We start from the raw sequence: 17460 nt of genomic DNA, 5'->3' as shown, positions 1-17460 counted from the left end.
CACTGATCATCATTGTATGTCCAGGTACACAAGTCACACATGGTCAAAACAATGCATGGCAGAGAATAACAAAAGGTTGCAAAAATCTTTATTAGGCCTCTGATTTTGGACAGTATTTCTTTCATTTGGAGGGATGACCCCGTTTTAAATCTTCGTAAGGTGAGGTAACAGAACAACATAGCAATACATCATTGAAATGGCAGCTGCATGTTTTTTAACAATATGTTATTTATTTATTTTCCCATTTATTTGTTATATGAAATCAGTATAATCTACTTCAACTCATTCAGGTGTTCTGGGATGCTTGGTTTTATTGTGCAATTGAAAAATTAAACCTTGTGGTGTCAGTGTATCTTTCTTTAATATATATATAAACGGAAACCATGAAAAGACAATATAATTTCAGCAATATTTTCAGAATTTGTCACCAACCGGAAAACCAGAGAATGTTAGTCTGAACAGGTAAGCTAACACATGTATAATCGCACCAGTAGTCTGTAGGTTACAAAAATATTATGTCCACACACAGACACATTTATATAGGCCTATCAGCTGTTACATCGCAGGGTAGCGAAGAGCACAGCGAGCTGAACTCATTGTAGACGACAGCTGAAGGTTGCTCTGCTGTTACACGAAGTGTCTGTCATTGTTAAAGACGACTGCACAAATCGTGCATACTAATGAAAACATTATAAACTGTTTCCTAGAAGTAAACAACTGTAGTTTAGGCATAAGTCAGCCGCGACGCTGAGAATATTTACCTTTATGGAATAATCCACTAATGTCTTGAGATACAATGTGAACTAAAATTCTCAGTTGCACGTGCAATCGCGCATGTCTGGGAAACTCATTAATATTCGTGTATGCTCCGCCTTCGGAAACCGAAAAAATCTCAGAAACCGAAAATCTCGTAACACTTCTGAAGTGTAGTGGGATTTTGTGCATTTAGCTATAAATGCCACAACATATGAAACCAGAGCAAGACTGGATATCAATCCGAATCTAAGCTACATATCGACAGCGAACTACACCTGCATGGCAGAGTAAGTTCTGTTTGAAGCTGTTGGAAATTAAAATGTTTGACTATTTAGATCTTTTTGCACAAGCTCCGTGTGTGACATAGGCTGGGACGTTGACCTAGAAGTTGGAGAAGACTGTGGCGAGTGACCAGTGGGTTTCTGCCTTTTTCTTTTTCTTTATGAAATTATGAAGTTAAGAAGCTGAGTCGGTGAGCATATAATGGCATTCAAGTGAGTTCACTTTTATAAAATGAGTGAGGGAACTCGACAGGAGTGGTTCAACTGATCACAAAACTCACGGTTCGGATCATATTACGGTTTTTGAGTCACGGATCATTTTTCAGAAGGAGGTATGGGGGTAACTGCTTTACATGTATTACTTACAGCTCACTTACTCTGATACCACAGCAAAAACTACTAACCTAACTAATAAAGTTAAAGGGTTAGTTCACCCAAAAGTGAAAATTCTGTCATTAATTACTCACCCTCATGTTGTTCCACACCCGTAAGACCTTCATTCATCTTCGGAACACAAATTAAGATATTTTTGATGAAATTCGAGAGGTACAGTTTGTGCAGAATTATTAGGCAACATTTCTGATCATTTTTTTTCCAGGCACATCATACCAATTCCAAACCACATTAATCGTAATAACTACTGTTAGGCCTAGTTTTGTATTTAATCATTTATAAGTGATATATAATTGTTCATGAAGGCTGGAAATAAAAAACACATTATATTCAGGTGTGCATAATTATTAGGTATGTTTTCTTTTACAGATAAAATGAGCCAAAAAAAAAAAAAAAAGAGATTTAACTCAGACTGAAAAGACTAGAAATTACAGTTAAGGCAGCAGGGTCAGACAAAAACAGGTGGAGAAGAAAAGACATGTTAATTGCAAAAGAATTAAGGCCTGTTCACACTAAGAACGATAATTATAAAGATATAGTTATAAAAATCATTCTAAATAGAAAAGAATAGCACTGTCCACACCACAGCTATAATGATAATGAGCATTAATTCTTTGTTATTTCTTATTGTTTTTTCAATAAGATGATCACTTCCGTTTTCTTTATTTTTCCATTGTCGGATTGTTTGTTAGTGTTGGAAGGGGCGAGTAGCGGGAGCCAACTTTCTGTTGACCGTATTGCTTTGGTCTAATCATGTTTTCATATGCTTTAATAAAATCGAAAACAAGTTAAAATAGTCAGTCTTCCTTTAATGTCAAGATGACCGAACGATGATGCAAACAAGTCACGAGCCCACTACCTAGCCTCTATGTGGCTATTGGATGCCGCTAATAGATATCTTTGGGATCACTTTTAGAATGATTTTTTCCAGCTGTTGAACGATAAAACACTGACAGCCAATCAGAATCAATTCTAATTTAAGGGCTCATGCATTTGAAATGGCAGATGACATTGCGGAGAAGTTAATTGCTGAGGAAAATGGATATATGGAAAACAATCGGAATACCCTCATACCCTTGGAATAATGGGTGAGAAATATTAATAATGAGATCATTATGCCAGGCTAGCAAACAGTTTAACATAAAAATTACCTCAGGTATCCAGCACTAGTTTCGACAACATTGTCTTGCTTCCTTTGAAGTTGTATATAGCCTATTATATAGCCTGTGTCACAATTTATATTTGAATAAACAAAATGAGTGCGACGTTTCGTTTAATATCAGCTCTGTTCACTTTATATTAAACAAAAATAATTTATTTTTTGAATTTTGCTCGACATTATTTATTTGCTTCAAATGAAAAAAAAAAAAAAAAAAGAACAACGAACAAGTGCTAATGTCAAGTGACGTATTAAAACTATCTAAAAGTAACATGGCATCATAAATTGCCATATTTTAAATCAGTACATAAACTAATCAAATGTACCTTGAATACAGTGTGAGTCGCTTTGGATAAAATGAATACAGATGTACATGAAAGTAGGCCTGTATGGGAGAATCAAACAGTAGGACTAGAAATGAAACCACTATTTTGTGGAAAATAGCACAATTTTCTGAAGTAGCATCATGGGTAATATTCATCTATGTAGTATTCACAGGTTGTACGATGTTCATTTGAGACTCGTGTATGTTTGTCTGATGTGTGAATCAATGATGTTCTTCTGCTGTTTGTTTGCATGTGTTACTTTATAAATCCAGACACACAGTCTTTATGATCTGTAGATAAACATTTTCACAGCACTTTCCTGTTGTGTGTTTTCGTTTGGCTTGTAATTCACTCTTCATTTCTTCTTCAGGTGTTGGTTCAGTTGAAGGGTCAATGTTTGTGAAGGAGGGACATTCAGTCACTTTACACACTGATGTTAAAACAAACCAACAAGAAGAGATTAGATGGGATTTTAATGGCTTTCAAATAGCTCGAGTCACTGGAGATCTCAGTAAGATCTGTACCGATGTTCAGTGTGATGAGAGATTCAGAGACAGACTGAAGCTGGATCATCAGACTGGATCTCTGACTGTCACAAACACCAGAACCACAGACTCTGGACTTTATCAACTAGAGATCATCAGCAAAGGAGGCAGAATCAGTAAAAAGTTCTTCAGTGTTGCTGTATATGGTGAGTCATTGTTGTTCATCACATCATTAATGTGTTAAAAACACAATTATGTTTTATAAATGTTAACCATATCCACAGTCTTTATTGAGTTGTTTTTTTTTTTTTTTTCTCACATACAACTTACAAGTTGTAAGGTTATAAATTTAGGTTAAAAATTTCTTGCAAACATTGTTTACAATTTAGAGTAACATCTTTAGATCCAAGTTAGGGTCTTAAGAAATATCTTAAAATAATATTAATAATAGATAATATTCATTATGAGCCTATGAAAAAAAAAAACTTGTATGAATGCACAAATAAAGGGCAAAATATGAATCAGGATGTCTGTTGTATGACGTTCAGTATTATATTTTTTTGCATATGTTACATTATGAATCCAGACACATTTATATACTCAGTCTTTATGAAAAACATTTTCACAGCATTTTCCTAATGTATCATTTTGTTTAGCTTTAATTAACTGTTAATTTCTTCTTCAGGTTTTCTTGGTGTTGGTTCAGATGGAAAGTCAGCCTTTGTAATGGAGGGAGATTCAGTCATTATTCACACTGGTGTTAAAACAAACCAACAGAATGTTATTAAATGGTTTTTCAGTCAAACTCGTATAGCTGTAATCACTGGAGATCTCAGTAAGATCTGTACAGATGTTCAGTGTAATGAAGGTACTGAGAGATTCAGAGACAGACTGGATCATCAGACTGGATCTCTGACCATCACAAACGTCACAAACACAGACTCTGGAGTTTATCAACTAGAGATCAGCAGCAGCAACGGTGAAGAGACCTTCAGTGTTTCTGTTCATAGTGAGTCATTATGTTTAAAAGCAAGTCATTAAATCACATCATTAAAGTGTTTAGTGATATTTTTTGCAGTGACATTCAGAGGCGTTTCTTCTCTTTACCCATATATTATTAATGTATAAATTTTCAGAAAGAGCGTGAAAATCACTTGTATATCCACACTTCTCTCTTGTTGTTTTCATCCTCCAGTCATCTCTTGGTTTGTGTTTCAGATGTTTCTGCTGCTGAACGAGATAAAATTAAGAGAAAGTCCATGAAGGAGGGAGAATCTGTAACTTTAAACCCTAATGTAACAAATCCAAATAATTTGACATGGTATTTTAATGACTCTCTCATCGCTGAAATCACTGGAGATCAGAGAAAGAACTGTACAGATGTTCAGTGTGATGAGAGATTCAGAGACAGACTGAAGCTGGATCATCAGACTGGATCTCTGACCATCACAAACACCAGAACCACAGACTCTGGAGAATATAAACTGAAGATCAGCAGCAGAAGAATCAGCATCATCAGGAGCTTCAGTGTTTCTGTCTCTAGTAAGTATCATTTAGTCATTCAGTCTATTATATATTGAGCAGGTTTAGAAAAGCTGTCAGTGTTTTGAAAAAGAGAGTTTTTGACTCAATATATGATATTGTGATTATCTCTGTCAACTCATGTGCACATCAAATGTCCTAACAAACGTGCTTTTAACAAATGTATTATTACCATAAATTGTTTGTGTGTGTGTGTGTGTGTGTGTGTGTGTGTGTGCTGCTGTTTCCTGTTGAATTGACACTGTCTTGTTACTTTAAAACCCACAAGATGGCACTGTTTATCATAAAATATTAATATAAAACTGATGACAAAAGTAGAAAGTTGTAAATATCAGTCAAAGATTTTGGTAAATATTGGATTGCTCACTAGTAATAATGACTGTCTGTCTTCAGCTGCTGTTTCTACAGGAATATACGCTGCTGTTGGTGGTGTTCTGCTGCTCAATGCTGCAGCTGTTGTTGTGATTTACTCTTGCTGGCACCAGACAAGAAGGAAGTGTGAGTGTTACAGCTGATTTAACAAGATGGAAATTTGAGATTGAAAAATAAAAGAGATTTTTTTTATTATTATTAACGTTAAACAGAGTTCTTTGTTGTTCAAACAGACACCAGGAGGCAGGACAATGATCAGGTGAGATTCTATCAAATTTAAATGAAAAATACTTTGTCTGTCTGTCTGATTAAAAAAGGAACAGATTTATCTATAAGTTATCTTTGTGTATAGTTTTGGCCTAATGGTTAGAGAGTCGGACTTGTAACCTGAAGGTTGTAGGTTTGAGTCTCAGCAGGAATTGTTGGTGGGTGAAGTGAATGAACAGCGCTCTCTTCCACCTTCAGTACCCATGACTGAAGTAACCCCCAATCGCTCCCTGGACAATTATATAAATTATATTCATATAATTATATGAATTGGTCTATATATATCTGTCATATATACTATGATTTATGTTATGACCCTGCTGAGATCAGGATGTACCAAATGTTTCTTAACAAACTCCCAAATATGATGAATAAAGTCTAAAATGATGAATACTCTCACGGACTTTCTCCTGGTCTGTTCCTGGTTGGTGGAATGACCTACCACGCTCTATCCGAGCAGCTGAGTCTTTAGCCATTTTCCAAAAACTGCTAAAGACATATCAAAAAGATCTTTTTCGTCAACACTTGACCCAGCAATATTAGCACTTTTTATTTTACTTTTCTTTTTTCGATTTTCTATTCTCTTTCTCCATCTATTTGCGTATATATATTAAAAAAAAAACACAACAACAACAACAACAAAAAAAACAACCTTGCTACGAGCACTTTACTGATGAAACTGTGACTTGACACGGCACTTACATGCTGTTGTACTCATGTTGATTTGATTGCTCCTACTATTCTCATTTGTAAGTCGCTTTGGAGAAAAGCGTCTGCTAAATGACTAAATGTGAATAACATGAAATCAAATTAAACTTCACGTCACAATGAGTCAGGCAAAACAAGGAGGAATCTAAATGCAGCACTTTATTAGTAAACAAAAACAAAGATGAACTTTTCAAGTATGTTGTTGCGTACCCTTATTAAGCAAGTCTGTAGTGTGTGTGTGTGTAACTCAGACATCAATCCTGTTCATTTCTCTAATCTTCTATGAATCTGATTTGTTACAGGTGAATGTTGTCAAAGACTCGTCCCCTGATCAGAATGACACTCTATTGACGATTCCTGCCTGCTCAGACATCCCAGACTCAGGATGTCAGTGAGACACCACTGTAATATTATTCATTATTTTAATAATTTTGTTGATGGGTCAGCAAAGAGAAGAGTATTTATCATTTAAATCAGCATTAAAGAAACATTGTGAGCAACACAACAAAGAGAGCTTGATGATGAAGTGATCCAGACAGAAACAGTGAGTGATTATCTGTTTCTTTTCAGTATTTTTGTTTCTATCATTCATAATAGCAACCATGTCCAGCAAGACGTTTTGTCCATTTCTGTTTTCATTCTAACTCTGACCATGAGTACTGACTTTACAGAACAACACACACATACTATCTCTGTATTAAAAAACGTATTTAGTTACCACTTGTAGTACACTGTGTATGAAAGATGGGCTCAAGTGTACTACAAGTGAGTTAAAAGTACATTTTAGTTCATATTCATGGTGTCTCAGCACAGTTGAGTACACTTAGATGTTCTTAAGATTATCTGAAAAAGTACTAAAGAAGAATTTTTAGTATTTTAAGTACAAAATTAGTGTGTGAAAATAGAGCACTTTAGATACATTATGGAAGTGTACTTTTTTTTGACCTGAGACTCTAAACTGTTACTTTCAGCAGGAATTATTTTATTTATGTTTAAGTCGATAAAGCACTTTGTATTTGTTTGTTTGGGTGTCATAGCTTTGTGGTTCAAATCGTGCAAATGTTGATCCATGAAAACTCACTATTGTGTCCTTGATCAAACTCTGAATCTCAGGAACTGATCTTGTAATAACTGCACTGCAACGACACTGTGGAGAAAAGCACTAACAAAATACCAAATATTGTTATATATTATGGTGCATAATTGTTACTGGCTGCTGCATAACCATCTGAAGGTTGTTTTAATCACATGTCACAGATATGTATAAACAAATATGTATTTTGTATTATGAACTACAGATGTTTTATTTTCCTTCATTGTTGAAATGTGTTAATTGCTTGTTTGTTTTAACTAATGTGTTGTAAATTGTAACATTGTGCCGATTAAGAAACATTTGAGATGCTGATCTGTTTTTTACTGCCAAGTTTATGCATTTCATGAGGATCAAGATGTGGACCTGTGGAGCATTAAAGGTAACATTCAGTCTCTTTTAGTTCTATTCTATGAAACATGTTCAGCTGTGCTGTGATTGTCCGCTGCGGTCATGTAATTATTGTGTCTTTCATGTGTTTGTATTCTAGAATATTATCACTGTGTGATGGTAGTAATTGCCTTCGCTTGAATAAACAGTCAATCCTTGGTTTCTCCTGAAGAGCTGCAGAGAGGAGTTTACTGGAACAGGGAAAGTATGTTTGACCCCAGTTTGAAACGTCATCTTTTTGCCAGAACAATGGAAATCAACTTCTAATTGTGCAAATCTCGTTTCAGGTGTTTGACTTCTCTGTTCAAAGAGCTTATCATCTGCAGGTCTCTCTGAACTGTGGGGTTCCTGGTGCCTGTTTTTGTAAATGTTTTCAGAAAAGTAATTTCAGTGTCTCAGCTTAAGTAATAAAAGCCTGAACTGTAAACTCAGTAGAAGACCAAAACTATATGATTCATGTATACATTTTAGACCATTTATAACTGCCTCAATCACTAGTACAAGAAGACCTTATGCGCCAGAGAAACAAGCGCGCCGCCATCTTTATAAAATTGTCTTTGAACTTCCGTTCTGCGGTAGCTCTGTACATTTCTATGGCATCGCTGTCAAAGAATAAGTAGCTGGTTAAGGGGATTTACTTGTTGTAGAGTTAATGAAAGTTATCATGAGCATTGTAATGTTTAAAGCAGATGTCTTAACAAATGTCAGTAGACCGAGAAGATTTTAAAACGAGCAGTTCATTCATAAATATGTAAGATCGCTGTGGAACTACAAACCGGAAGCGCAACGCTGAAAAGGGGCGGAGCTACATAAGGGACACTGTCATTATTTTTACTTCGGCTAGAGGGCGCATGACTTTAAAACGTAAATATAAGTCGTAATAAGGTGCTTGAAAAACGACCTATAGGGTCTTTTTTTTGTTTTGTTTTGTTCTTTTGGAGCAAGAATATCTCAACAAGACACATCTGACTTTTAAAGGAGGTCTTCAGTAATGATTTTGATAAGTTATATAATGTAGCTTATATATTAAAATGTTTTTTACTATTTTTTTTTCTTTTTCTGTACATGCAGTTTTGTAATAGTGTGAGTACTGTGGTATTGTTCAGTGTGCCTTATTGTTTTAAAAAGCAAAGAAATGAATAAAGACTCGTGATGCTCTCTAAAGATGAATATCTGAACATGGTGATGGGTGAGTTATACCAGTGAAACTAGTAAAGATAGTGAAGAAACAGCTGATCAGTATGTGTGCCTTATTTATGTGTGTAAAACAAGTCAACTAAACTTATTCTGCTGGAAATATTTAGACATTTTTGTTAAATGTTGGATAGAAATGGAATTATTTTAAATGCTAAACATGTAGATTTTAGTTAGATTTTGGGAATAGTTTTCCACATTCTGAGGAATGAGTAGGAGTTACTGTATTTATAATTAATTCCATAAATGAAATCTAAATAAAATCACCCTACAGATTACAGAAGTAGAAATAAAACCATTTGGAAAAATGTATAGAATATAAACAGTACAGTCAGTTCAGAGTAGAACTTCTGCAATCCCACAGGCACTATTTCTTTTGAAAAATTAACTGTAAAAATACATATTATACACTATTTTTTTAATTGTATTTTTTATAAGAATTATTTTGTCACATTTTTAGCATCATTTCCAAACTCTACCAGTGACCCTCACAGTAGTGCACATTCTCAACAGTCCTTTACAATATTATATTGAATATATATATCATATATATTATATTATACGATTGTACATATGATTATATTGTGCTATACTGAAGTGTAGTGGGATTTTGTGTATTTTTTGTCTTTAGCTATAAATGCCACAACATATGAAACCAGAGCAAGACTGGATATCAATCCGAATCTAAGTTACATATTGACAGCGAACTACACCTGCATGGCAGAGTAAGTTCTGTTTGAAGCTGTTAAAATTATTAAAATGTGTCTTATTAGTTTGACTACTTTGGCCTTTTTACCACCACTTCCGTGTGTGACGTAGGCTGTGAACAAAGTTATATAATAAAATATAGGTAGAATTTTTCCCCCTTTTTTAATTATTATTTTTATTTAATTTTATTTAATTTTTTTTTTTTATGTCATTATTAACCTTGATATCATCGCCTCACACTCCATCCCAGTAGGTGGCGGAATATGGTCTAAAAGTGCATGGTGCCATAAAACAGAAGAAGAAGAAGAAGACGTAGGCTGTTGGTCGCTGGTGTTGACAAGGCGAAGAAGACTGTGGCGACTAGTGGGTTTCTCTCTTTCATTTTCCTCAAAGCGTCGGATTCAGCAATCAGAAAGTCGTAACTTCGTCTGATGGAAATTAGGAGGTTAAGAAGCTGAGTCGGTGAGTATATAAATGACATTCAAGTGAGTTCAGCTGATGTATTTTATAATAGGAGCGCGAGCGAAGCGATGTTGTGTTCTGTAGTGTAAGTCTGTCCAAAACTACAAATAACAATACAAGCATATGAAGGCGATAAAACATTCATCCCTTCCCTACAAGCGATCATTTTGATCAGTTTCAGTTGTTTACACATCAAATGAGTGAGGGAACTCGACACTGAATCTGAGCAAGTTTGAAACCGAAAGTAAAAGTTTACAAATTCACAAGACGAAGACAGAATCAGACAGTAAATATATGGTAAAACCTGTTCACACTGAGCGCAATTTACCTCTTTAAATCGAAATTGTGTGTTTCGATGAACTGAACTATTTCTTTCGTTGTGTAGAAAATTGATTGTTTTACCCTGTAAACTAAAGGTCCCTATAGGCCTGAATGAAGACATAACTCAAGGCCTAATATATGGGAGATCAAGATGGTAAACACAGCTATATTGTTAGTTTATTGTGGTCCTGAGGTCTCAGTGTAAGTTGTAATCTAGTGAGTGTTGTTACACTACTTCAACACGATTTGCTTTTACTGATTTACCAAAACAATTCATGGTAACAAAAAAAAAAAAAAAAATCTGGAAAATGTGTTGTGGAAATGAAACGTTACATAGGACCTTAAAGTCGGCATGAAATCCAAATAAATAAATATATATATATTTAATATAAATATATATACTCTGCCTTAATTTTTGGGTGCCACGCCCATATCTCAAAATCCAATCCAAAAATTAAATATAGCATCTTCCCTGACTGAGGTCTGTTCATTTGCACCACATCTTACTTTCACGTAAAAGTACTCTTTTACTTTAAAGACTTCAGATATACCAAAACAGTGCTTTTATATTTTCCCCATTATACAGTGGGAATCGAAAGTTTGGGCACCCCAGCTAAAAATTTGTATTAATGTGCATAAAGAAGCCAAGAAAAGATGGAAAAATCTCCAAAAGGCATCAAATTACAGATTAGACATTCTTATAATATGTCAAAAAAGTTTGATTTTATTTCCATCATTTACACTTTCAAAATAACAGAAAACAAAAAAATGGCGTCTGCAAAAGTTTGGGCACCCTGCAGAGTTAATACCTTGTACTGCCCCCTTTTGGCAAGTATCACAGCTTGTAAACGCTTTTTGTAGCCAGCCAAGAGTCTTCCAGTTCTTGTTTGAGGTATCTTCGCCCATTCTTCCTTACAAAAGTCTTCCAGTTCTTTGAGATTTCTGGGCTGTCTGTCACGCACTGCTCTTTTAAGGTCTATCCACAGATTTTCAATTATGTTGAGGTCAGGAGATTGTGAAGGCCATGGCAAAACCTTCAGTTTACACCTCTTGATGTAATCCACTGTGGATTTTGAGGTGTGTTTAGAATCATTGTCCATTTGTAGAAGCCATCGTCTCTTTAACTTCAGCTTTTTCACAGATGGCATCAAGTTAGCGTCCAAAATTTGCTGAAATTTTATTGAATCCATTTTTCCTTCTACTCGTGAAATGTTCCCTGTGCCACTGGCTGCAATACAACCCCATGCTTAACAGTTGGACAGAGGTTCTTTTCATTCTGTGCCCTTTCTTCTACAAACGTACCTTTGCTCATTCCGGCCAAAAAGTTCTATTTTACCCTCATCGGTCCACAGAACTTGTTTCCAAAATGCATCAGGCTTGTCTATATGTTAATTTGCAAACTTCAAACGCTGATTTTTGTGGTGAGGACGTAGAAGAGGTTTTCTTCTGATGACTCTTCCATGAAGACCATATTTGTACAAGTATCTCTTTATAGTGGAATAGTGTACCACAACTCCAGTGTCTGCCAGATCTTTCTGGAGGGATCGTGCAGTCAAACGTGGGTTTTGACTTGCTTTCTCACAATCCTGCGAGCTGTTCTGTCTGATATTTTTCTTGGTCTTCCAGATCTTGCTTTAACTTCCACTGTTCCTGATGACTGCCATTTCTTAATTACATTCCGAACAGAGGACATTGGCGTCTGAAAACGCTTTGCTATCTTCTTATAGCCTTCTCATGCTTTGTGAGTGTCAACTATTTTCAGTTTCAGTTTTCTAGACAACTGCTTAGAAGAACCCATGGTGCTGATTGTTGGGGCAAGGTCAGATGAGTCTGGGCATTTAAAACCTTTGAGATTGACATCACCTGGTCTTTTCAGATGATGATTAAGAACAATCCATGACACTGTCAGGTCTCAGCTTTCCAAAGGGGGCGGTGCATGCTATTAACTCTGCAGACGCCATTTTTTTTGTTTTCTGTTATTTTGAAAGTGTAAATGATGGAAATAAAATCTAACTTTTTTTGACATATTATAAGAATGTCTAATCTGTAATTTGATGCCTTTTGGAGATTTTTTCCATCTTTTCTTGGCTTCTTTATGCACATTAATACAAATTTTTACCTGGGGTGCCCAAACTTTCGATCCCCACTGTATGGGGGAAAGGTGCAGTATGGTGGAATAACCCTGCCTAATAAATAAAAGAGCCAATCGCAGGTTGGTTAAGTCATCACGTCACTGCAGCTGCTGTTAGACGCTCTGGTTGTGATAGAAACAGTCAGCGTCCTTCTGGTCCAGCCTGAAATATAATCTTTATTGCTGCTATTTGAGCTCAAGAAACAACATTTATGGGGCAGTTCATGACATGTCAGATTTTTGTTGCTGATTTTGAAATATGTGATTTAAATGTGAGTATAGCAAGCAGTTTTTGAGATTTCAGGATTTCCCTGTTCAAATAAATAGGACTTTTTTTTTTTCTTGGATGCCTGAAACAGGTGTCCAGGACAGTAATGGTGATCAACTCACAGGACGTGTTCTTTCTTTATATATCTAGATGGAGCACAGCTTCGGTTTCACTTCAGATCTAAATGTATGTCATGTGTTTTTTGCAGAAGCAGCCATGGGTGCTGATAATGTGCTGCTGTTCATTCTGGTTTGGACTTTCACAGCTGTCTGTCAAGATGATGATGGTAAGAGAAAACATTCTTCTTGAATACTAAAGAATTCACTTTCTCTAAAGATAGTTCATCTTGCTGTATTGTGCAGAACATGAACTGCAGTATGTGAACCAGAGTCACATGACAGATGAAGAGTTTCAGACCTGTTATTAGTGGTGCTTGACTATAAGGCAAAGCATCAATATTGTTATTCGTCATACTGGACGAAACTTCAACGTGTAACTCGCCCTGCAGTCTTTGTCATGAATGAGCTGTCAAATTGACCGGCTCATTGAGGAGAGGTGTGCGCTTTATCTTTAATAAGCGATCGGATGTGCGATGTTTGCCCGGTGGGCAAAAAAAAAAATCCCATAGACTTTGCATTGCAACGAATTTTGATGGGTCATAGCTCCGAGCAAGGATTTTGCAGAAACGTGTGGGTTACCACATTTGAAGAGGATGGCAGGCTCTATAAGAACATACCTGTAAGGGTGTAAGTTTTACCGCGGGGGTGTAAGAGCTGCCCAAATTTGCCCCATAGATATACTATGGTGGAGGGACTGCCCATGAAACAGAGATTGCAATACATGTTTTTTTTTTGCTTATTATCTGCAATTTCTCCCTAGAGAAACCATGCTCGTGCATTTTTTTTTTTCTGATTCAATCATAAACTAGTGCATCGCATACCGTGCCACTAAGCTGGTGAACGACCTCAGCTTCATCATCACTACAACACACCCCTTACATTATCAGTCCTGCCTTTTATTCACACAGGATGTGTTCCAGGACTGATCCCAGCAATGTTACTAGGACTTGATTGTGTTCACCCAGAAGACACTCTAGCGATTTTATGGGATCAACGCTCTGTGTGAAAGGGGCTATAGAGAAGTGGGTGGGCTCATTTTACTCAAGCAACCAATCAGTCTCTCAGGATCATTGTGAAGCTATCAAGCCACGCCATAGAAACCATTTAGAGCACAAAAACAACAATTTCCATAGACTTCCATTAAAAGAGAAGTATCATAGAAACATGAGTGGGCTCATTTGACTCAGGGCAGCAAACAGACAATCATGAATCACCTTCACCATTTCCAAGCCATGCCCTAGCAACCCAAACACAAAGAGGGATATCTTCAAATCTGAACGTCATAGAGGCGTTTGGTTTATATTATTCATGCAGGCAAGCAGCCCAGTGAATAGCTACATGCTAACAGTTATTAGCTTACCTGTTAAAACATGCTAAGAACCTGTTAAAAACTCCATAGTAACCATATGTGACAACTAGCAACTGCCTAGCAACACCATATCAACCACCCAGAATACCTTAACAACCTCCTAGCAACTTCATAGCAACCACCCACAACCTTAGCAGCCACATAGCAATGCCCTAGCAACCATCCAGAACACCCTATATATGCCCTAGTAACCACCCAGTATACCCTAGCAACGCCCTAGCAACCACCTATCAACACCATAGCAACCACAGGAAATACCCTAGCAACCACTTTGCAATGACCCAGAATACCTTAGCAACAGCATAGCAACCACCCATGACACTCTAGCAACCGCCTAGAAACACAGAGTGCCGCGTTTTGCCACTGCAAGCACCACTCATGTTTTATTCAGGAAATGTACATTCTAATTATTTTTGCATTTCTGTTTGGTGATGCTAATATCACAGAAGCAACACATTTCAACTTTAAATGAAATTTCTTGTATGTAAAATGGTAGTAATTAGTTTTCTGTTGATGTATTATATGATATACATTGTTATTTTTCAGGTGTCTGCAGTGTAAGCTGTGAGGATGTGACTGGAACTGTGGGTGAAGAAGTAACTCTCATCTGCAGTGTCCCTCAGCAGTGCTCTGAATGCTGCATTATAAGGTATAAGTTTCAATACCCTGAGAAATATGACTCAACAATCTGTAGACAAGATCTTCCTCAGGACTCCTGTGAACAGAGAAACAGCTTCACATGCAGATACACTCCAACTACAACAGTGCCACGACCATTCAGATTCATGGCACAAACAAAGTGTGTTACATTAAACACAGAAGACACTGTGGACAAAACAGGTACTGTATATAATACTGTTGTTTATAATTCAATAAATGTTTGCAACTGTACATTTATTTTCAATCTACTAACAGTGGTTTAAAATCTGTTAACAGAGCCCATTAAACCTGAAACTGTTACTGAAGATCCTGACAAAAATATTACATTCTTTTATAATTATATATTGAATACAAATTCAGGTTACTAACAGAACACAAGAAGCTGTTATAGAGCAATAAAACTACTTACTGCTGCTGCTGTTATATAAACATTACTGTATATAATCAATCAAGCGACACATTTCAACTTTACTTTTGATGTGTAAAATGACACATGAAATGAAATTAGTTTCTGTTGATGTATTAAACTGATATAAACTTGTTTTTTCTTCAATAAGATGTCTGCAGTGTAAGCTATGAGGATGTGACTGAAACTGTGGGGAAAGAAGCAACTCTCACCTGCAGCGTCCCTCAGAAGCGCCCTGAATGCTGCATTACAATGTACAAGTTTTATTACACTGAGATCTATAAAGACTATAAAGTAATCTGTAGACAAGATCTTCCTGAGGGCTCCTGTGAACAGAGAAACAACTTCACATGCAGATACACTCCAACTACAGCAATGACGGGAAAATTCAGCCTCTTTGTGAATACACAGTGTGGAACGATAAAAACAGAGTTCACTGTGGACATAACAGGTACTGTATATAATACTGTTGTTTATAGTTCAATAAATTATTTTCAATCTACTAACAGTTGTTTAAAATCTGTTAACAGAGCACAGTAAACTTAAGACTGAAACTGAAGATCCTGGTAAGAAATATATTACATTCTATTATAGTTATTTATTACTGAGTATGAATTCAGGTCAGAACACAGGAAGCTGTTAGATATTCTTATTCTTATAAACTATTTGCTACAGAATAAAACAAGTAGTTATTTATAATACAGGTATCATACCATATGAAAAAATAACTGATCATTGTTTACTGTTCTGAATTACTATAAAAATGGAAACTGCTCTTCCATCACTTGTCAGAAATATCCTTAATGTCAAGTCACAGAAATTGACATGGTAAAGGATGCTTAAGTCTTATTGATCATGGGAGACTTTACAAATATTGACAGTCTGATATGTCTGAATGTTATGTTTCTGTTATGTATTCTGTATACGTTTAGATATGTGTACAAATTCTAACAGCAGCAGAAGTCTGTGTGAGAAGTCCAATAGGCTGAAATATGGTCATTTTATGAACAATTTTATGCATTTGAATGCATCTGAAGACATTATGAAATATTCTTAATTTTTTTTATAAATCATATCAAACAGGTCATGGATTTCCGTTCAATGGTGCTGTTGTTGGCTGTTTCATCATCACCATCATCATCATCATCATCATCTTCATCATCGGGATGTCAGTCTATTGTGTAAAGAGGTTCAAACGCTCCAACCCTTCTGGATTACAGATGAAATATGAAAGAGGTGCTTCTGAAGAACCAACAATGACAACAGTAAATGATCAGAATGAAACAAAATGAAAGCTGTGAGTTTTGTTCTCATTTTTCATGTAAAGATCGTGCAAGTCATAATGTTCAGTTTATCCAAAGATGCCTTTAATTGAACTGTAAAATTCATACAATGTCAGAAACGGTGATAGATCAATATATTGATCAGACCAATTAATCAGACAATATTTGGCCATGTTGAGATGATCTGCATCAGATAATAATTCTGCCTTTGTTTTAAAAGACTAATAATTTGAGTAAATATTGTTTTTGAGTGCCATATATCAACATTGTATATGCCATTGCATTTGCCCATTGTTTTTTTAAGTTAGCACTGTAATTGTATTTATTTCATATGTGTTATACTGCTATACTACTAAATGTTACACTGCTCAAGTGTTATATATGTATGAATATAATGTAGGGGTCACATGTGGGAAGACGCCCCCCTTAAGAACAATGTGGATTTACTTTTAAACTGTAACATATGAGCCTAGTTTCACAGACAAGGCCTAGACTAAGCCAGGACTCGACCTTCGTTAAATCAGCATATAAACGTGCCTTTTAAAATCATTACTGCTGTGCATCTTGAGACAAAACAATGGCACTGACATATTTTACGTTATGTCGGTGCAAGTTACTTTTAAATAAAACAGCTCAAACATGCATTTTAGTCTGGGACTAGGTTTAAAACCGGGTTAATATGAGTTTCATTTGCAGGATGATGATGATCTGCAAATGTGTTATTATAGTAACTAAATAGAAACATTTGCTAATTTATTTGTTATAGCACA

The 17460-nt window shown here is 35.8% G+C and overlaps 2 protein-coding genes across 2 annotated transcripts in view; both read left to right on the top strand.

Moving 5' to 3' along the window:
• Positions 1-17460, top strand: part of LOC127523260 (uncharacterized) — a 73265-nt gene that overhangs the window by 43560 nt on the left and 12245 nt on the right. The window contains exon 8 of the mRNA XM_051913775.1: positions 14991-15181. Coding sequence (XP_051769735.1) covers positions 14991-15181 — 191 coding nt within the window. The remainder of the gene's footprint in view (positions 1-14990; positions 15182-17460) is intronic.
• Positions 736-8933, top strand: LOC127523264 (uncharacterized). Its single transcript, XM_051913783.1, has 9 exons — positions 736-1043; positions 3286-3606; positions 4086-4409; positions 4619-4942; positions 5336-5440; positions 5548-5573; positions 6592-7761; positions 7870-7974; positions 8057-8933. Exons 2-7 carry the CDS (start codon positions 3309-3311, stop codon positions 6682-6684), a joined length of 1170 nt encoding a protein of 389 aa, XP_051769743.1. The 5' UTR covers positions 736-1043; positions 3286-3308; the 3' UTR covers positions 6685-7761; positions 7870-7974; positions 8057-8933.

Source organism: Ctenopharyngodon idella, chromosome 12, assembly GCF_019924925.1.
Source record: "Ctenopharyngodon idella isolate HZGC_01 chromosome 12, HZGC01, whole genome shotgun sequence".
Taxonomy (NCBI): Eukaryota; Metazoa; Chordata; class Actinopteri; order Cypriniformes; family Xenocyprididae; genus Ctenopharyngodon; species Ctenopharyngodon idella.
This window is presented reverse-complemented; position numbering and strand designations above follow the sequence as displayed.